We start from the raw sequence: 22,467 nt of genomic DNA, 5'->3' as shown, positions 1-22,467 counted from the left end.
AAATGATGTTCCATAATGCATATTTGTAATGCTAAATAAACCCATACCCCCGGTTTCACAGACAAGGCTTAACCTAGACTAAAATGCACATTTGAGCTGTTTTAACTGAAAGCACCTTGCACTGACATATCCTTAAATATGTCAGTGCCATTGTTTTGTCTCAAGATGCACACAGTAATGTTTTTGTTCTAAGGCATGTTCATAAAAACGACTTAAATGTCCTAACTGAACTAATCCTGGCTTAATCTAAGCCCTGTCTGTGAAACCAGGGCATAGAGTTTAAGTTGATGGTGCATTTTTTATTTAAAATACCTCTAGCATTTATAGGCTGATTGGCTCAACCAATGGCGTGAACATGGGCTGGGGCTATACGTTTTCCGACTAATGGAAGACAAAGGATGTTAAGGAAACCTGTTTGGAAACCATAAATTGCTGAACCATAAGTGGCTTAAAATTACACAAATCATCTTTAAATGTAGCATTAAATCAATTAAAAACAGTCAATTCAGTAAAGAAACTGTTCTATTATTGTTTAAATACTAATTACTAAGAATATGTAAGAAGTTCTTCAAATGGTCTAATCTTATTTTTCATCAAAAACAGTTTTACGGTGGCTTTCAGGCCTGCTTCAACATCAATATGATGAATTGAATCGAACAATTCCTTGTCTGAACAATGAATGTCTGGCTCTTTGATGAATTGCTTTTGTTGTTCTTTTATAAGTCCTTTTAGCTACTAAATGCATGAATGTAAATGTCAATAAATTGACTTACCAGACAAATGCAACCATTTTCAGCACAAAGCTCCAAACATATGATCTTTAAAGGTTGTTGCAAGAAAAGTCAGAAGTCGTTGCCCTTCCATACGGATCAAAGATTCTGCGAGCGGTATAAAGCCCCTGAAAGCAGAATATGTCATACAGGTCAATTCTTCATTTGCCATTTAAATGAGCGCCTCCATGACGTATTCCCAGGAAAGCAAGCATCAGACCGGAATTTTTACCCACAGGCTGCAACAATCCACCATTTGAGGAACTAAACAGATAACTTTGAGCAAATAATGAGATGGAATTTAAAAGATAACATTTCATCCAATCAGAGAATAATTAGATCAGCCATCAATTCATTAGATAATGACTTTAGGTTTTTTAATGGGGCATTGGGGTAAAATTGAAGCACACAAACACCAGTAGACATTGTGGACACAATCTGCTCACCCTCACCGGTAGACAATAAGGCAAAGATAAACATTCTTTTCACTCTCCGCGGTCCTCTTGTTTTGAGTAATTAAGGCTACTTAACATGCATTGTGAAGTGTTATCCCTGAATCTAAAGCACCTTTGGCCAATGGAGAGCTTAGAGCACTATGTTCATGGCCAACTGTTTTGCAAACAAGGTGAATGTTAGGGGAGCGGCAATTGGGAATGAAAGCGCGTAAAGGATTTTTATTATAACTTTAACAGGCTACATATTCCTTATTAAACGAGCACTCCCGAAGCTATCTGTAATCTTTTAAGTGATCATCTGATTTGTGCACCAAACTCACTTTTACTGGCCGGGACTGGTAGAGACCAGTATCACCTAAGGAATGGAATGCATCAGTGTATTTTAATTGCTAAGTGGATGATCCAGGGATTATCCCTCATAAGATGTTATTGTCTTGGAAGCACACAAAGATATCTTTTGATCTCAATGGGGTTTAATCTACTGCTGTCTCTCCCATCTCAATGGCCCAGTTGCTTTTGTCAAAACAAACTTGCCATCAACACATAATTGAAATGAATACCTGTAACCAATGAGGGGTTTTCATATGCGGATTTCTTCGACATACGTGCTGTTGACTAAGCAGACGTCCACGGATTTGTCTAATAGTAATGGTTTCAGTCTGACTTTCCTCAGTGTGACATCTGACCTCCATGGCAAGTTAATGCCCCTCAATAGAGTCAACTGTCCCAGAGCACAAAACAATGCCAGTTAAGGTATCTAAACATATAATAAATAAAATCTAGATTAAAAATTAAAATGTTTTGGCTGATTGATGGCTGCTACTCTTCCCATTTTCTTAATAAATGTCTATTAGGATTCAGGAGAGGAGTGCCAGGCGAGATCACTTTTAAACCCCCCTGGTCTGAAAGAGCAAAGGGCATTGCATTTGCAAACTCTCGTTAATGAGTATAATCCAGTTGTAAAACGAGATTTAATCCAGCCATTAACACTTCTTGATCAATGATAACCAGGGATTTACATTATTTGCGAATGGTCAAAGGAATCTTCCTGGTGCAGCTGAGGGTTAATGTCATGTCATGCTTCAAAAAGCATTAAGCTTTTTTTAAATAAAGTATGGTACCTGTGGATTAAAAAGGAAAAGTACAAAGTTTTTATGCAAAACAAACACAATGTTGCTTTATAGAACCCTCTTAGCCCCTCACCAATCGATACACAGAGATCATTGTTATTTAAATAGACAAGAAACACTTCTCCAGAACCTTGTCTGCTCTGGATCTAACTGTAATTCCCACCTTGATGGTGTGAATGGTTTGTGACTTAAGAAGTTTTTTTTTGTGTGTGTGTATACCGGTCAAAAGTTTAAAAACATTACTATTTTTAATGTTTTTGAAACAAGTCTAATACTTATCAAGCCTGCATTTATTTGATTAAAAAATACAGACAAAAACAGTAATATTGTGAAATATTATTACATTTTAAAATAATGGTTTTCTATTTTAATATACTTTAAAATAAATGTAACTAATGTGATGCAAAGCTGAATTTTCAGCATCATTACTCCAGTCATCAGTGTCACATGATCCTTCAGAAATCATTCTAATATGATAATTTATGATCAATTATGGAAACAGTTGTGCTGCTTAATATTTTTGGGGAATCAGTGATACTTTTCAGGATTCATTGATGAATAAAAAGTTAAAAAGAACAGCATTTATTCACAACAATATAAATCTTTACTATCACTTTAAAAAAAAAAAATCAATTTAACACATCCTTGCTAAATAAAAGTAGAAAACATTTAAAGTAGAAAACCATTATTTAAAATTGTAATAATATTTCACAATATTACTGTTTTTTCTTTATTTTTGATCAAATAAATGAGCATAAAAGACTTGTTTTCAAGGCCGGTACAGACAGGCAGATAGATAGAGCTAAATATATAAAGTAATGTACTTTGAGGTGTTAATACTGGGGTCAGGGACTCCCAGGGGGTCGTAGAGGGGTCCTATCTGTTTTTTGTTTTGTTTTTGTTTTTTTGTTTTTTTTTGCGAGTAGTCACTGTCGCCTTTAGGCAATTTCCTATAAAAGTGCTTTGGAAATATGCTGTGTAGAAATGTATAGAGTAGTGATATGGAAATGAACATTACATTATATAAAATGTAATTGAAAATGTTTCACCTAGGTTTATGCATCTAATAGTGCATGGGTAAAAATATTTGTCAAAACAAAATACAAACAAAATAAGTATTCCTGGACTCCCAGGGGGCCGTGAAGGGATGCTATCTTGTATTTTTCTAGTGAGTGGCCACTATCTCCCTCAGGCAGTGTTTTCTGTAAAGCTGCAGTGGAAAAAAAATTGTGTGAAAAGTGAAATAGAAATGCACATTAAAATGATATAAAATTGAAATAAAATGTTTCTCTTCAGGTTTAAACATCTAAAAGAATATTCACAAACACTGCCAGTTTGAAACAACAAATATTTTCTAGACAATATTTTAAGAATTTCTTTTGGCTTTATATTGTAATGACAAAATTAAAAGTCAATTATTTATTTGTTTTTGTTTTTTAAACAAATTTTTCCTATATTTGCACATTGTAAATCGCTCTTTATACATGAAAATACAGAGTCCTTTATATAATAGTAATCATATTTGGCAGAGTTTAAAGTTGGAAACCCCCTATTTTAAAATCTAATATTATTTTTAACCGTATTTAGTCTTCTAACATTCTTTTCCTTGTAAAATTACTAACATTAGATTACAGTGTAGAACACATAGAATATGTGCAATGACAAATTCTATCCATCATCACGCACACTGTGGGCATGTTCAAACGTTTGAATGGAGAGAACGCGACGCATTTCAATGGACTTTAATGATGACAGTCATTGTGACATCACCAGACAACAAAAAGCCTCGCGCTCGCGGAGCGAAGCGCTCCAATCAATGGCACAGACGCGGCGCGTGGTGCACGCAGAGATGGATCTCCAAGCAGTCTCCAAAAACTTCTGCTGATCAGTTTTTTTTCCCTTCAAAACAAAAAAATGACAAATCCAGGATTCTGCGATCTCGCGCTGTCACTTTTGGGATTGCTGCTTTCTTTGACCTAAGCGCTCGTGCTCTTCGTTAGAGTTTAACACAGTCTAGTTTAAAGTGCTGCACAAGTATGGACAAGAAGAGGCGACCTGAGTTGCGGCGACTCTCTGTCGTGGGATAAAAAAAAAGATTGCTTGTGGATTAAAACACGAAATTCATGAGGAACTTAAAAGACGACGGGAACGCAGACCGGCCACAGCGCTTCCTCCTTCGGTAACGCTACTAATTATTTGTTTGATATTAGGTTTTGCAAACAGCGCGAGTGTATTTAAACCAATGCTGACATTTATATAACATAATGCATCGTATATCACTTTATATAAGTGCATACATGTAGTGTGCAAGGTCAGGAGTTATGCACAAATGAAAAGAAAACACTTCTCTGGTTCCTTATCATCAGATCTCTTTGTCGTCTTTGTTGCTTGAGTTGTTTTTGCGTAAGATCTACCACCTGTAGCCTCACAACTCTGCCTCTCTTTTGCCTGGTCTTTTGCTAGACATTCAGTCCTTTTGAAGACTTTCCTTTCATGATCTAAAGGCAGACCCCCACCTAGACACTGCTCTCTTATCTCCCTTTAATTGCAGACTCCATGTCTGCTGTCTTCATGTCTCCCTTCTTTCGATTCCTTTTGATTCACTCTTTCCTGTTTCATCCCATTTCTCTGACATCCTCTTTGGAGTCTCCTGCTTTCACTGTAGATCAATCTCTTATTATAGCCTGCGGCAGAGATATTATTCTTAATCTTGTGTGCGTGTGCGTGTACATCGCCTCACATACATCTCCAAAAGATCTAGATATGTCTGTGGTTTGAGTCAGCCACAGGTTGAATGTGGCTTGGGATCTTTTCCATGCAATAAAAGTGGTTGAAGCTCTGGGCTGGTAGTCAAAAGTGTTTTAGGACTTAAAGGAACAGGTATTCCATAATAACCAAACAAACTTTAGACTTCTATGAGTGATTGAAGGTTTAAACCTATCTATGGGTGATCTATGAACCATTGTGCCATTGAGCAAGGCACTTAACACCAGATTGCTCCAGGGGGGCTGTATAGTTATCAGAAACATACTGTATACTTTTTAAAACAAAGTTATTTAATGGTTCTTTGAAGGACTTGAGGACAGTTTTTTACCTTACCGGTTTCATGAGATCAGTGTGTTGGTTTTTTGTTTATTTAAAGCAGCAGTGCATGACGACTTTCTAAAAGTTATTTGTGGAACTAAAAAAGGTTATCCTATAACAGTGCGGTAAAACTTTATTTTTATTTTTATCATGAACTTGGTTGATTGATGGTAAGAAGAATGTTCTTTGCTGAACCTAAGATGCAAAAAAACAATAAAAAAAAAACACTTATTTCAAATAAGCCCATTTGTCAGTTTGATAGAAGGACTAATCTGTATTCTCTCTTCACAGGAACTGACTGATCATGGTCGCTGTGGTCCGCGCTCTCACGGTGCTGTTGCTCGGTCAGGTGTTGCTGGGAGGTGCCGCTGGACTCATTCCCGAGATTGACCGACGGAAATACAGTGATTCTGGGAGACACACACCGGAGCGATCAGATATAAACTTCCTGAACGAGTTCGAGCTACGGCTGCTCAATATGTTCGGACTGAAGCGAAGACCCACGCCGAGCAAATCAGCGGTGGTCCCTCAGTATATGCTGGACTTGTATAATATGCACTCTGAAAACGATGACCCGAACATCCGGCGCCCCAGGAGCACTATGGGAAAGCATGTGGAACGGGCAGCCAGCAGAGCAAACACAATACGAAGTTTTCATCACGAAGGTGAGGCCTAATTTTTGATTGGGAATTTTTGTGCAGTCTAATTCAGGTTTCAAGGTTATTTTAAATTACAATTTTTAAGTTTGAGGCTCAAAAGAGCATTTGTTTATTCCCAGAACATTCTACAATTCTAAGGAATGATGTGATGCAACCATTTGGAAACTATTGACATTCCATAAACAGCTCTCACTATTATTAAAGAAGCAAAAAATTGCATCCTAATGGTGACTTTACTGCAAATAATTGATAGTGTTTGAGTGCACTTAGAGTAGTTTTCCAGACAAGGTGTGGAGTTCATGCACTAGTTATTTTCCAAGAATCCACAGATTACAGTAACAAGCCTTATGAGGAAATCCAGGATGGTATTTGCACATAGGCTGTTAGTTTTGCTGTTCTCCATCAAGTTCTGACATTGATGTTTTTGAGCCATCAATGGAGTGGCTGGGTGGGGGGGTTGTTTTTGCACTACCTTTCATACAGATATTGTGTGCGTGTGTTTTTAGCTTTGCTCAACTCTTTATCACATGCCCGAGTAATTCTAGCCTAACTGCTTGAGCCAGTAGGGAGATTGTGGGTGGCCTTGTTGAATGGTCAGATTTAAATTCACTAGTAACAGAATCTGTTTTTTTTTTTTATAATGAAATCAACCCGAGTATGATCAGGTGGCATGTCAATTAAGTCTCTTTTAGGTGTGTTATCTGATTTAAACACTCGAGAAACATGCCCTCTCTTGCTCTGGAAGATTTGAGCCTTGTTCATGGAAGGCTTCTTTCTGGAGTCTGTTTAGAGGTCAACATAAACTATAGCACACAGTTTAGAAACATTTCACTTTAATTTCATGGCAACACAGGAAAAATCACGCTAACTTGCTGTACTGTGGTAAAGAGAGGGGGAGGGATCCATACGAGAGTCATTACAGGCTGTAAAATGGCACAGATTCGGATGGATGACATCCAGTGGTTGAGCTGACACACTGCAAACAAGGATGCTTATTGTGTGCTCACATTGAAACAAACTATTTAAGCACTTGCATTAAGTTTCTTCCCTGTTTACTCCAAATGAGACTTTTTCTCGTGCACTCAGTAGTAATTGGGCACCTCCTTTGCCTCAGGCTTTTGTCATTGTCTTAATATGGTAAACTCGGTGGTTGAGGACCTAACAGGAATTTTATTAAATCCCTCAAAAAGTTTCCGACACAATATTATGTCATTGTTTTAAAATTTCATCCAATACGGAGCTTTTCAGCAGCTTTTATTTGACGTCAGTCCTTTTGAGAGATTCTTAGTCAGTTTTGAAGGTAGCCGTCTTAAATGTACGACTTGTACGATTTGCTGTTTTGGCATAACATACAAACAGAAATTAGGAATGTCAATACATTCATAACTGTGGCTAACTGCTTTCGACAAGCCCCGACATGTTCACAGTCACTCCCCCTCAAGACGGATTGACTGGGAGAAAAAGGAAAAGGTGAGGAAAGACAGACAGAACGAGGGAAAGAAAGAGCTGGGCTTTCCCACATCAAATAAAGTGTGCTTATCTTCTGTAGGCTCTTTGTGATTATGAAGCAGATAGGTTGGATTATTGGGAATGGAATTTCCAAAACGTCTCTTTTCAAAAGAGATTAAGTGAGCTCTTTGGTCTAAGAGTGTTTTATTTTAGGGCATTGAGTCGTAGGAGTAGCTGTTCCTTTGCTGATTGCAACCTTTATTCGATAAAGACCTGGAAACAAGAGAATGTTGTCACTCTACAGCCACACAAACAGCCTCGTGCTCGCAGCTAGCCTTTCATTTTAACACCTGGTTCTACTGTATAATCTCTCACTCAGGCCAGACAAGAAAATGCTGAGTGGAAAATCCATAGTCAAAGTGAAAATGTCAGGTTTCAGCCTGAAGAAGTGTATAGTTCACATCGAACAGTGTTCTTCATTTGTTGACACAATTCTAACAGACTCTTTCTTCTGTCGTTCCAGAGGCTTTTGAGGCACTGTCCAGCCTGAGAGGAAAAACAACACAGCAGTTTTTCTTCAACCTTACCTCCGTTCCCGTCGAGGAGCTCATCACGGCCGCTGAGCTGCGTGTTTTCAGGGACCAGGTTCTCAGTGACGCCGGCGCAAGTGGCTTCCACCGAATTAACATTTACGAGGTGTTCAGGCCAGCGCTGGCCCCCTCCAAAGAGCCTCTTACCAGACTTCTTGACACCCGTTTGGTGCAGGACTCTCACACGCGCTGGGAGAGCTTCGACGTGGGCTCGGCCGTGGCTCGCTGGGCCCGTGAATCCCAGCACAACCACGGGCTCCTGGTGGAAGTGCTCCATCCTGAGAAGCCGGAAGGATCTGAGGAGGCCGAGAGGAACCGGAGGAGGCACGTGAGGGTCAGCCGATCCCTTCACACGGACGAGGACTCGTGGGCGCAGGCCCGACCACTTCTGGTGACCTACAGCCACGACGGGCAAGGCTCGGCTGTCCTGCATTCGAACCGAGAGAAGCGGCAGACGCGGCGAGGGCCGAAGCAGCGCAGGAAGCAGCACCAGCGCACAAACTGCAGGAGACACGCTCTTTACGTGGACTTCAGCGATGTGGGCTGGAATGAGTGGATCGTGGCGCCGCCGGGGTACCACGCTTTCTACTGCCACGGCGAGTGTCCCTTCCCACTCTCGGACCACCTGAACTCCACCAATCACGCCATCGTCCAGACGCTGGTGAACTCGGTCAATTCCAACATTCCCAGAGCCTGCTGCGTCCCGACAGAGCTCAGCCCCATATCGCTGCTGTACCTGGACGAGTACGAGAAAGTCATTCTTAAAAACTATCAGGACATGGTGGTGGAGGGCTGTGGGTGCCGGTGAGAACTACATCTCCCCAATGAAGACTTTTATTTATACTAAAGAACATTCAAAGAGCTATTTTGGAGGAAGAAAAGAAATATATATGAATATATTTATGTTGACTGAAAAAAAAGTGAAAATAAATATTTTAATGAGAGTGCTTGCTTTTTCCAGTGGCTTTGAAGATGTGTTTTTTTTTTCTGTCCCATGTACATTTCAAAATGAGTGCAATTGCACATGAAGTATAATGCTCAGATTTTTATGATGTATTTATTGCATAACCACTTTATTTGTAAATGATGTGTATTTATCATGAAAAAAATATATGATCTTCATTCAGTGTGCATCTGGGAATACATTATTTGAAACCAAAAAATAAACCATGGATGATGAAGTTCTCTTTAAAAGTCATGATATAACAAATATGCTGTTGCATAGACCAACATGGCATGTGGTTACTTTATGCAATACTGGAAATCTGACATTTTCTTTATGCAAACAATTCAAAAGATGATAATCTGATTTGAGTAAGAATCAGATACAAGCCAGAAACCAGCATGTTATATAAAGAGCCCTCCAAAAGCTTGAAAATACCATAGGAAAAGTTGGGTTTTGGACAATATCAGCATAAATACTCCATTGATAAGGGACAACGCAAACTATGAAAAAATAATGAATTCAAAACACAGAAAAAGCATATCTAAATTGTGTTTCAATTGGTTTGTTGTGTACTAAATTTATAATAGCTATCAATCAGCTAGCTCTAATGGTGTGTAATCTTCAAAAAGAAACCCAAGCCGAGTTTTATTCCAGCAATCAGACATCACTGCTGCTGTGATGTGTATAATTCACCATTATGATGTCATCGAAAAAAATCCTTATTGCTGGTTTTTAATTATAATTACAAGTTACTCTAATGCATTTATGCCAAAAGAAGCGTATTGTCCAAAACTGTGTTTCTAAACTATGGGAAGGCACTGCATAATCTCAAAAGAAACAAAGGAAATGCATGTTTTTCAAGCATACATGGTCGTATTAGTAGGATTTTTTTTTCTTTTTTTTTTCTGTCAAGTAGTGAAACTCGTCAACAAAGGAAACATCTTAGTTTTAAATAGATCTGCCAATCACATCCATTGGATTTGTCCAACGATGGATCAATCTGGAACACATCAGAAGATAAGATGTGTGTCAAGTTTCTTGGAAACTACTGCACTGGTACTCTAGGCATGATTCACATCTCATCTAAACTCAAATATTCATGCAGAAACATTGCAAACATTGGAATAATAAATCACAATGACCCTAAAGCCCTCTGAGGGTTGAGCAGCTTTGATTTTAGCATAATTATGTGTGTTTGGCTACTTTTTTTTCCAATCTGAAGTTTATCCAAAAGTGTTCTATTTCTTGCTACGTTAGTTTGTCATTGTATAGACCAAACCGCAGGTCTGGTATGGAAAAACTCAACAGCCTTTGTGGTTTCTATTCACCAGATATTCATTCAGCCCCAGAAGGAACTGTTTTCCTTTTTTTTTTTTTTTTTTTACCCAGAATGAATGCTTTTAATGAAAATTACATTTCATGCAACGGTAAAAGCTGACTTCCTCCATCCAGAGCACTCTTAGAGTGGGGAAACATTCTCAGGGAGTGTTAGATTTAATGGTTTGTCTTTAAAGAGTCCATAAAGCTTTAATTGAGTTGTATGGCAATACAACTTCCCTGCCATGTTTCACATTTAACGTGCATTTCCCAACGTCCCTCCTCTTCTGTCAGCCTACAAGCTCCGACCCTTTGACTTCTTACTACCCAAGAGATCAGGGGAAAACTAAAGCAGGGTCAGGGTCATTGCAGAGAGCCATAAAACATTTCAGTCGTTGGATTGGCCAAACAACTATATCAGTGGAATACTATGCTTTGGTTTCACATAGACGTGCCTCAGCTGGGTCATTCCTACTATTCAGTAATTTGTCTCCATTAATTGTCCTAATAGATTAGATAAAATATAAAATCAAAATAGAAACTAACTATAAATTAAACAATTGTATATATTTATGAACCATTGCATGCATTAAGTTTCAAAGTCACTGCAGGACTGACCCTGGTCACTGGATGGTCACCGTTTGCATTGAAGTTGTTTTACAGAACACACTGAAACTACTAGTTTATTACTGATGTTATACTCCATTGTTTTCAGGCCTTGTTTACACCTGATATTAAGATGTGTTTTGGTCGATCGGATGGCAAGTGGACGACGCTAAATACAGCTGTAAACGGGGTCTAAAATAGATTGAGCTTATCCACTTTCATCCACTTCCAGAGGTATTTGAAAATGCTTTTGACTGGATTGCTTTCGTAGCTCATGTGGTCGAATGCGTTTCAACAGCCACAGAAGACGCCTACTGACTTAATGAGTAAACATTATGAGAAGCACGCTAGCCAGACGGGATTTAAACTTTGTCGGCTGAAGACCCAAGGCTGGTTTGAAGACCAAAAAACGTACTAAGCACAATGTTCTCTCACCACTCCTGATTTATAACACACACTCACAGCGTTCAGCGTGGTCTAGTAGTGTCTGTCAGAGCAGAAACAAAAGCTACTGCTCTCCGTCGTCTCCTTTTGTGTTCATATGTAAATTGCGTGAGCTTATTTCGTCCATTAGATTGAAAGATCTGAAAAAGCCCATACATTTACCCGCCCATAAACCCTCCCCTCGAAGAAATCAGGACAGAAGTGGTTGAAAGTGGACAAAAGAGACAGATTAAAACACCAGGCGTAAACAGGTATGTGTCTCCGATCTTAATACCAGGTGTAAACAGGGCCATAACTCATTCATGTCTAAAAATAACAATCTGCCTTAAAAATTGCAGTATGAACTCTTCAATGAAACTTTACAATGATATATTGACTGAAGATGCACCTTAGTGAATAGAACAGTTCGTTCGGCCAATTTTCTTTTTAAAGCATCAAAAAAGGTTGGGAAATACAACCATATGGCTTTGCGAGCATCAGTCTGGGCACTGGTTGGGAGGGATTCAGTTTGGCAAGGAACAGTAATTTGATTCGTCTCACTTAGTGCAAACCACACCGAAAGTATCTGTAGTTCCTCTGACCAGATTCATGCAACATCAGAATCCGATTTCCAGATTTCTGGCGGTCGGCGTTTGGAAACTATGCAGCGTGTACCTTTGATGAGGGGAACCCAACCGAGCTGGAATATGACTGCTGGCCCCGTGCCAGAGGGACGCTGAAGTTCGGACAGGGTCTGTGGCGGATCGGAAGGCCTTTGTTATCCCACAGCGGCACGCTAATTTGAGAGAAGGTTCACTACGCCTTTCTGTGAAGCGTCCATATGATGACGTCCAGCACACTTGGAAACGGAGCGTCTGTGGAGTAGCTCAAAACACATCAAAAAGCCACGCATCCATATGTTGCTGAAAGAGGAAAGAAACACACAGAAATGACTTTTCCAGAGTGACCGACAAACCCAGAAATGATGGGTCTAATTCTTGCGTCCCTGTAAAGAACACATTATTCTATTACATTATTAGATTTTATTGTGCGTGTATGTGTGTACGTGTGGGAGAGGGTCAGTTCTTTTGGAAAACGAGACAGAATAGAGGCCCTATGTCTGTATATGAAGGCCAGGCCAGCTAAATGTTAGGAAATGACTCAGTTGTATTTATGAAGTCTTCTGTTTGTTTGTGCTTTTTCCACTTCGGCTCCTGGAAAAGCAGATTATTTGCACATCAACCGGTTAACCCGGCACAAAATCTTTGAGATGGATTCATTGCTACAGGCCGTGGGTGCAAAGAGCCAAGGCTTTTCTTGCTTTGGTTAAGCTGACCAGAAATGTCACTGGAAAATCTTGTTGCCACCTGCATTTTCCCTCAGAAACCCTTGAAACATTTTTTATAGTCAGTGGTGTTTGCTAAGGCAAGCATCATTTCTATTGCTCATACTTAGGGTTAGGGAATTGAACAAACCCATTAGCCTTCACTAAAATATTCTGGGTTGTTTCAATACATGTTTGGGTCAAATATGGACACCCAACTATTGGGTTAAAAAATGTAATTAAAAAATGTAAACCAACAGTTGTTAATACAAAATACAAAATTTTATCTCAGTATTTCTGTGATTATTTGAAAATTTGTAAGAACAATAATGATACTCTGAATCGAGTTTGAATCGAGATTGCGATCTTTTAACGATTAATCATGCAGCTCTACCATGAAGTCCCCAAACAATTAGACTCAAATGAAATAAAAGATATAATAAATGAGTAATTGTTCAAGATTTGTGTTGCATTAACTAATTTGAATTAGGTCAATTAAACAAGAAGTATTTTTTGCCTGCACTGAAAAAAATAAATAAAATGGTGTAGATTTTGCACTCAGAAATTGTTAGCAAATGTCACACATAATAACAAAGAAACGGCAAGTAACACACTGAATTTAGACATTTTTAAGTAGAAAGACTAAAAGTGTACTTTCATGTAAAATATACTCAAATAACCTTTGTTTTATTTACAACTTCGGGACAGAAAACTGTTTTTACAGTGTGGCAGGACAATCAAATGCACAAATATGTGTTTGTCGTAGAATGTACTTAAATTGTTTCTAAAAATTGTTTTTGTACATCCCCGAACCCATGCACCATTTGTTGTGCACACTAATCACCAAGGCATCCACTCAGAATAGAGTCCAGCCATTTTCTTTGCACCAACACACAAACCCACAAGCAAACACATGAACACACACAAACACACCCACAGAGCAGGTGCCTCAGACCGAGTGAGTCAGAACCCTCTCGTGGCCTCATGTCAGATCCACTGTTTGCTCTGATTCAGTGCCAGCACACTACGACTCATACCTTCAACTATTTGTTGTTGGGACGCAGGCCTCTTTCCCCTCACAGTAAACCACATCGCTCATGTTCCCCAGAGACTCTGTGTAGTAAACTTTGGTCATTTTTCTTGACATTTATTGGCTGATGGTAACCATGGCAGTACAGTGACTTGGTGTATGAAAGCATTTTGATGTTTCTCATAAAAGCTTTGCGTGGAGGATGTTTCAGTTTGGAACACTCTAGTGAGCAAGCATGTAAACAGATGGTCAAAGGAGATATTTGGGGTGTTTGTTTCTGAAGGGCAGCTGCAGCGCAGTGCTAAACGCAGTTGGTGGTCTATCTGTTCTCTATCTTTACAAGAATTTTGGTGATGCATGCACTTAGGTAAGGTCCTGTTTGGATGGCTCAACTAATGGACATGTTCAAGTGAATCTCACGAAGATACTTCCAGGTCATTTCATCCCAAAATCAAGAGGAAAAAAATTAAGATATAACAAATTTATTTTTGGGAAGGCAAATATTTATAATGAGAATGTTATATATAAAACATTGTCAGTGTTCTGAAAAAAAGTTTTTTTTTAATACACATACATTGTATATATAATAAATAAAAATATAAAAAGTATTTTCTTATAAGAAAAAGGCAATATTTTCTATATTTCTAAAAATATTTATTTGTATTTTATATATACATACTGACATTCAAAAATTGGGTTCAGTGAGATTTTTTGTTTTTAAAGAAATGAATACTTTTACTCAGAAAGGATGTATTAAATTGATCAAAAGTGACAGTAAAGATTTTGACATTGTTACAAAAATAATTCTGTTTCAAATAAATTCATTGTTTGTTTTAACATTGATAATAATAATAAATCTTTCTCGAACACCAAATTAGCGCAGCATTTTTGATCAAATAAATGCAACTTTGGTGAGTAGATACTGCTTTAAAAAACTTTTGAGCACTTATGTATGTGCAAAATGATTAAAGCAATATAAAGCAAATATAAAGCAAAAATAACTATTTCTCTCTAATTAAGGGGAAAATCAATACTGAAGAAGGCACAAACTGTCTGGACAAAATAATGTTTACTATTATTAAAATAAACAAATTACACAGTTTTCCCTCTGATTTTAGGGTGAAATGTGACCTGGGACTCTCTTTTTCTTACAATTCTTAATTCTTCTGAGGCACCATGGAAAGAAAAATTGCACACCGCGTGAAACAACAGGCACCTTGTATCTTAAATGGAATGTAAGGACGTGACCCAGAGAAAAACCAGCGAAAGATTGAAAACATTTGATGTGCTTACAAATCAGAAACACATTAATAGTTCACCTGCAAATGCTAAAGCTTGACGGATAACAAGATTACCAAAGCAACCCTATAGTTCACTGTACACTTGCAATCGCCATTCCATCCCAGATGTCAGTATCCTGAAGGATCCCAGCAGCAGATGGCATTGATCTTTCACATTAACTTCTCCTCCGACTCCAAACCCAGCTGATTCACCGTACATATGGAATGCTCTGAGAAGCTGATATACAATACGCTATATTGTTAAAAAAAAAAAAAAAAAAATGTTTTTGAAGACTTTTTTGAATACATCTGCTCCGGTTTTTCGCTGCAAATGAGTTACGTTCAAGGACTGTATCAATGTCATGTTGAGTCTCTCTCAAAAGTAAATGCGTTCAGTGTATACTCGGGCTAATCAGGCTAGTTTGTGTTAAAAAAGTCCGGCTAAGGACACACACACACCTCGCCGTTGGTGGCCTAACGGCAAAAGCCTAGTCTTGAACCTGCTGCTTAGAATGGATTAACATGGGGTTGCAGCCAGCTGCGGGGCCTTGGAGCTGGTCGAGGGCGGGTAAGGTTCGCTTCCCTGGGTGGTATGGCGTTAATTCCCTCCTCACACGTTTCCCATTAGTGTAACAGGCTACATATGAAGTACCAGGCAGCGCTGGTCAGGGACACAAGGCATCCCAGCCCAGCCTGATTCATGGCACCAGTCAGTGTTGATCAGTTTGAGCCGAAGTGTACCATGCACTTCAGAGAATGAGTAATGTCATGCCATACCAACCAAACAGCATGACGCTTCTTGTTCGAACGTCATCTGGAAGTTGACTGGATGGAAATGAGTAACTAGAGCGGTAAATACTATATTTACTGCCAGTGTGCGAGAAATGGGTGACTGTAAATTTTAATTGCATCGATACGAACTTGCATTTTCGTTCGCGATTCAATTCTGCACTCAAAAAATATCTAGGCCTATAAACGTACGATTTGTATATTTGAATTGTTTGGACTACACAGAAGTATACTTGAAGTATACTTATTTTTCGTAAGGGTAAATGTGATGCATATTTGTCACAGCACAGGGAAGAAACTGGCAAGGCTTCCACACATAAAAAATCATGACATAGTTTGTTATCAAGTATTCACATCTACTTCAAATAATCATTTTCAAAATGCATTTATTCAAATCGCTTCGAACGAGCATCAATCTGTTCATAGTGAAATCAGTTCAATTCATTCAGTTAAAATGCATTAACAAGGTGGAAATACGGCAAGATACCGACCAAGCAATATTCATTTAGTTCAAATATAAGAGTGGATTTCTTAATGATAAATATTTAGACCTGGTTCTTTTGCATTTAAAACATGTTAAGTTTATTGGAACTACACAGAAATCTTGTTCATTTCTGTATGACTGACAAATATGCATCACATTAAGTTGATTCGTTCTCGTTAAAACTGTGTAATTCAAATAGATGCAATTATATGCAATTCAAAACACCAAATCTTAAATTTAGGCCGAAATACTTTTGAGTGGGTTCTTGCCACTGTCGCCTCTATTTTGGCTTGCCAAGTTGGGGAAACTTAATATTCAACAATATTATTGATCTGACTGTACTAACGTTGTGTATGAGAACTGAACTGGGCTGGACGATGAAATGTTTTGCAGAACTTATTAATAGACAAACTGAACTAATTTATTAATAAATTGATGATCTTTTCAACGGAACTAAATCGACACTGAACTGACAACAGCCGACATGCATAATTTTCCTGTTTTCACTGTAAAGCTGCTTTGAAACAATCTGTATTGTGTAAAGCACTACATAAATAAAGGTGACTTGACTTGAGTGTGATTGCGAAGAGTGTTTGATGAATGGCATCTCCTTCCTCGGCTTAAGCTCTTAAAACTTTTGTATGCGACTGCCTCTTACATTACATGTGGCTGCGATGAGGTAGACTTAACCAGTATATGTGTGTGTGTGTGTGTGTGTGTGTGTGTGTGTGTGTGTGCAGAAGAGATGGATTGCCTTCTGCCTGCCTCACCTCAGCTCACTTCCTGTGAGTCACTTCCTGTCCCAGGCCCAGAATCCCGCTGTCCTCTGGCTGATGTCATGGCAGCTTTCCACTCCAGCCTATGGAACATAAACATCTGGCCATAAGATCATAAAGCGGAGACGAGTGGCAGTGCTTTTCTTCAGCCCACCCCATCAGTGACTACATCCTAGCACATTATACAGTCAAAAACTGATTTATTACGAAGAGTACAGCTCTTTGCATGTGCAACACAGCTTTGTACATTTCAAAAGCCATGTACATACACTTAAAAATAAAGGTTCTTTATTGACATCGATGGTTCCATAAAGAACCTTCAGCATCCATGGAACCTTTCCGTTCCACAAAAGGTTCTTTATAGTGAAAACATGTTCTTTAGATTATTAAAACGTTCTTTACACTAAGACAAAAAGAGGTTATTTTAAGATCTGTTCACTGAAACGTTATTTGGGGAACCCAAAACCCCTTTTGGAACCTTTATTTTTAAGAGAGTATAATTAAAGGCACTTGGTTCTTTCATTACTTTTCTTGGCATACCTTCCTGATAAAAACGGCATAATTCATTCCAACGCATGGTGCTCAGGCTCAACGTCTCCAATTCGACACCTCTATGTTCGCAAGAAAGGCAGGAAATGCCGGAGAGAGGTCGTCAGGCAAAAAGGAGGAAAGTTTCAGCAGGTCAAAGGTCGAAGGTGAAAGCAAAAGGGCAATGGGCATATTTCAACATTAATTTCCCCCCTAATTCATCCTTTCGGAGCATCGCTTTTTTTGTGTCTCCTCTTTCATTCGGTTCCGCCCCATTTGTCCCCGCCGGCCGCCTGTTGACAGCGAGCGCAGCACTAATAGTCTTCTGTGGGAAAGTTAGTGCGGGACATTCCGAACACCAGAATCTATTCGACAGAACAGTTGAAAGATCGCATATCCGTACAGATGTGTGAGAGAAAGGGAATGTTTGGTTAGGGCCAAGCACTGGCTCTCTCTTTTTTTCTCTATGTCCCTCTCTTGCTCAAACAAATTCTCAAGCTCTTCTTGAGCCATCTTGTATATGCCAGATTTGAAATACATGAAGCCAACATGTTCGTCGAAGGCAGGTTTTTTTTTTTTAAATGACAAAGGGACAATGAATTCTGTAAATGTGCACCACATGTAGGATGGGGGAAGATGCGATAAATCGTAATTTGGAGATGATTAGCACAACATAGGCTCCCAGCAAACTGTTTGGAGAATGGATGGATGGTTTGATAAATAAATAAAAACTATTAAAGATTAATGACGCCGTAATCATTCAATAAATTCTTTGAGATGAGATTTAGATGTCTCACTCTACCCTACCTACCAATTTTGGGCCTCTTCATAGATGGCGCGAGATAAAGATTGACTAAACAAAAAGAGTTGACCTCTTTTTGGTCATTATTTTTAGGCAGGACACTTCAGTACCTTTTCTAGCCGAGCATAACAGAACTTACCAGGACATCCCATAACTCTTACAGTAAAATAGTTGTGCAACGTTCTCCGAGACAGTTTTACTAACATTTCCCCAAATATTTAGATGAGAGTGAAAAGGCTGCGCATGGCACAGGAGAGCATTAATCATATAGCTCGACTGAAGCGCTCTATAAGAGTGCAGAGTATTTGCAGAGTTAGTAAACATCGCCGACCATCTCAGCGAAAGCCAATGCCATCGGCGTTCCAACACAGTGTGTTTGTTGACTGTGATATAAAATAGTGCTGTGGGGTTTTGGGTTTCCAGAGAAGGAGCTGGGCTCGAGTATATTGAGTCCATGTGGGGAAGACGGTTTTAATCGGAGCGTTACCCACATTTCTTCCTGTTTCTAATTTGGAGCTGCGGTGGTTTTTGTCCCCTGGCCAGCAGCCTCTCATCCACCGAGTGTCCATTTCCTCTGAAGTGAATAGTAGCAGGTGTGTTGGCATGGCTTGAGGAGAACAGACTCCATCTTTTTCTCCGCCTGCCTTGCATTTGTCTTCCTTTCAGAGTTAGAACATCCTGTAACAACATTGTTTACGTCCACTCTCCTAAACCCATTAAGCGCAGATTAAATCATTTAAAAAATATCACATGCTCTAGAGGTTCAGAGGAGATCGCAACAAAGTCTTAAACTATGATCAGATTTATCTAAATATGGACTCACATATTTCTCTATTAATATTACTAAGACCAAATGCTCATAATCTGCCTGCAATTTGCATTCATTTTACAGATAATGTTATGGAAGTCCTTTTCCTCCACATCCGAAAATTGGCAAGCTTTGGTAAATCATTAATATGACATAAAAAGTCATATAATGATGCCATAAGAAGTTAAATTAATAACAAGTCATAATTACGAGAATCGTTACATAAAAAGTAATAATTATGAGATAAAATGCCCAAAAATATGACATTAAAAGACATAATTATGACATATATTAATTCATAATTCATATTATTAAGTCATATAATTATGACAAAAAGTTAAAATTATTACATATTAAGTCATAATTATTAGATAAAAAGTCCATTATGACATACAATGTCAAAATTGTGACAGTCATAATTATGACAAAAGTTACATTAATAACGTAAGTCATAATTACGAGATAAATCAAAATCATGACATAAAAAGGAATAATTATGAGATAAAATGTCAAAATTATGAGATAAAATTAAGTCATAATTATAACAAACAAGTCATATAATTAAGACATACAAAGTTAAAATGATAACATCCTAAAGTCATAATTTTGAGATAAAATGTAAAAAAACGACATTAAAAGTCATAATTATGACATAAAAAGAAAAAATTATAACATCCCAAGACATTATGAGATAAACTTTAATAAAATTGACTTTAGCTATTTTGACTTTATATCATAATTTTTTAGGTCATAATTTTGACTTTGTCATAACTATGATTAGTTAAATTAATGATTAGTTAAATTAAAATCATTCACAGCATGATTTTGTTTTCCTAATGTTTCTAAGAAGGAACATCTGAGACTTAAATAAAACATAATTGAGAACTGGCCTGGTTGAAAGTCAGAACATCCTGTAACAACATTGTTTAGTATCAAACTAAATAGGGCAACACACAAGCATCGTGATGCAAGACGTCATAAAACGTCCCGTGTCGCATCTACGCCCATCTCCTCCACCTCTTTCTCGCATGACTTCAGAGCTGGAGAGTTGAACCCACCCACTGTGATACGCCAGGCCTCCTTGACGAAAAACAAGTGGGAATGTCATCTCCCGGGAAAAGGGGCGACCTGTGATTGGCAGAGAAGGGAAGAGAAAGTCAAAATCTGCTCGAGCTCATTAGGTCCAGTGAAAGCAAACGCATGACCTTGTCCCGTCACAGGAGATGTGCTGTCAGGACACTCGGATTGGCATTAACCTCAGGCGACCCCGTCTGTAACTTCCGTTTTCGGCCTAATGAAGGTTTGCTTTTAAGGGGCGTCGTCACTTCCCTTGATCTCCGCTCACAGTCGCCACAGATTAAACAAATCCGATCTGGTCGTTGGAGTTTGCTGCTTCCTTCCAGCGATTCATCCTGAGGGTTTAAACATTGAAAAAGTAATAACTTCTAAGCTGCTTTGAAGACCATATTTATGTGACGAATGATGCATGTCCCCCCAAAGAGGACATACCTTGCATCGAAGATGAATCGCAAAGGTTAATACTCACACTCCCTCAACAAAAACAACAGCAACAAAACAGTTGTTTCCCACGAACCGTGACTTACCTCCACACTCGGACCAGAAGCGATGTAATCTCGGCGTGATTAGTGGGCCGCGATATTCGAAAATCTGATAAAGTGTTCATTTTGCATGTGAAAACCGCATCCAGTTGGGCTGTAAACATCAGCCAGAAATCTTTTCATCTCTGAGAGGTTCCAGGTTTTTCCTTAATGTGGTGGAGCTTAAATCAATAGAGGATACAGTCCCACATTAATCTTCACGCTGTGAGTTTCACAGCTTTGAAATACGAGCCACAACCATGAAGGGAACATTGTTGTGAGCTGTGTTTCAGGTGCATCCTAAGTCGGGCAGCTTAAACGCATTTTCTAGACTTTCGATGAATGTTTTTTATTTCACTTTGGCCTAATGCGCTTCCTCCACATGTGAACTCGCACAGTTGTGCTCTGGCGTGCATTGCCTTGAGCTCCGATTGACGTGAACCTTACAGTCTCTTCAAATGACTCCCTGCTGTTAGATGTTCGCTACACCCGATCGGACAGGCATGTCCCGGCTCGGTGTCGGCTCGCTGCCTTTTATCTGGGATCAAATCGGAGCGAGTAGCTGTCCGCCTAATTGTATCACATTATCTCCTCATTGTTCTCAGCGAGGAAAGCTTGCCGAAAGCTCATCTGCCACATCATAGGGCCTCTATTAACCTCTGACCCCCGTTCCGTGTGTACGGACCCGGCTGCTCCTCACACCCAACCCTGGGCCCATTAACACATCGCTGCGGCCCAGAAAAAAACTATTTTGACGGGCTGTAATTGCTTCTAAGTGACGGGAGACAAAGGCGGCTTTTGAGCGGGTTGAGATTTCCTTTCGGATGGGATGCGAGACCCCCGTCGAGCCTGTCTCCACGCCCACCTTGCGGCGGCCCCGTTTGAAACTGTGAGATAATGAGGGGTGTTTTTTTTTTGGAGGACGGCGCCCAATTACATTCTCTGAATCAAGGGCGGAGAGTGCTGATTAGGCGATGCGTTCCCTTTCTCTGAGCCTCCGAAGCGACCTCCCTCAGGATCGGGGTGCGTAATGAGTTTACGTTAGCTACAAAAGGTCAGGGGTCGCTAAAGGTCGTGGCATTTCCTTTAAGGCAGCAGGTGCTGCCATGAGGTCATTCCGACTCGGGCTGCCAGTGAGGAGAAAACCGACAGCCCAGTCCGTTTGCAAACTTACAGAAACAAGGTTGTGTTTGTTATGACGGCATGTCGAGCCAAATTGATTTCGCGTTACCTTCCTCCAGGACACAACTTGAGAAACCGGCAGGAATGGAGCAAATCTGTTCAAACAGAGCTAAATATATACTTGTGTATATAATCGCCTGTGTTGGTTTTGTTTTGCGGCTCGGGCTAAATTAAATACTGAGGTAGAGCTCTGTTCCCTGAGGCTCTGAAAGTATGGGATACACAGGATCCATTAGCTTAAAAAGCATCTTTTCCGGGCTTATTTTTGTTTGAAAACTCATCTCACGGAATCTAAAGTTAGGTGGTTCTGCTACTCGTAAACATGGTACCTTAACTTGTGCAAATAGGTAAATTATAAACTATGAAAAAGTGCAGAGCATTTCAAAAAGTAGTGCAACAAATCACAAATGAGATTTCTTAAAGTTTCTTAAACAAAA

At 39.2% G+C, this 22,467-nt stretch overlaps 1 protein-coding gene and 1 long non-coding RNA gene across 3 annotated transcripts; one reads left to right on the top strand and one right to left on the bottom strand.

Moving 5' to 3' along the window:
• The first annotated feature begins 4,150 nt into the window (after positions 1 to 4,150).
• On the top strand, positions 4,151 to 9,268 carry bmp2b (bone morphogenetic protein 2b). The gene is made up of 3 exons (XM_082147025.1): positions 4,151 to 4,534; positions 5,731 to 6,104; positions 8,071 to 9,268. Exons 2-3 carry the CDS (start codon positions 5,744 to 5,746, stop codon positions 8,943 to 8,945), a joined length of 1,236 nt encoding a protein of 411 aa, XP_082003151.1. The 5' UTR covers positions 4,151 to 4,534; positions 5,731 to 5,743; the 3' UTR covers positions 8,946 to 9,268.
• Positions 9,269 to 12,080: 2,812 nt separating this feature from the next.
• LOC309481919 lies at positions 12,081 to 21,895 on the bottom strand. Of its 2 annotated transcripts, XR_014200146.1 has the most exons (4): positions 20,456 to 21,895; positions 20,206 to 20,378; positions 17,107 to 17,195; positions 12,081 to 12,352 (listed from the first exon to the last, which is right to left on the bottom strand). It is a non-coding gene; the product is annotated as an uncharacterized lncRNA (long non-coding RNA). The 2 variants fall into 2 exon arrangements; XR_014200145.1 differs by having other exon boundaries at positions 20,206 to 21,895.
• Between the last annotated feature and the right edge of the window lie 572 nt (positions 21,896 to 22,467).

Source organism: Leuciscus leuciscus (assembly GCF_965113295.1).
Source record: "Leuciscus leuciscus genome assembly, chromosome: 19".
NCBI classification, from domain to species: Eukaryota; Metazoa; Chordata; class Actinopteri; order Cypriniformes; family Leuciscidae; genus Leuciscus; species Leuciscus leuciscus.
This window is presented reverse-complemented; position numbering and strand designations above follow the sequence as displayed.

What these genes read in the sequence shown, in the direction of transcription:
- bmp2b (XM_082147025.1), top strand. Translation starts at nt 5,744, where the DNA reads ATGGTCGCTGTGGTCCGCGCTCTCACGGTGCTGTTGCTCGGTCAGGTG. An exon ending in ACGAAGTTTTCATCACGAAG is followed by an intron (nt 6,105 to 8,070) that starts GTGAGGCCTAAT and finishes CTGTCGTTCCAG; the next exon opens with AGGCTTTTGAGGCACTGTCC.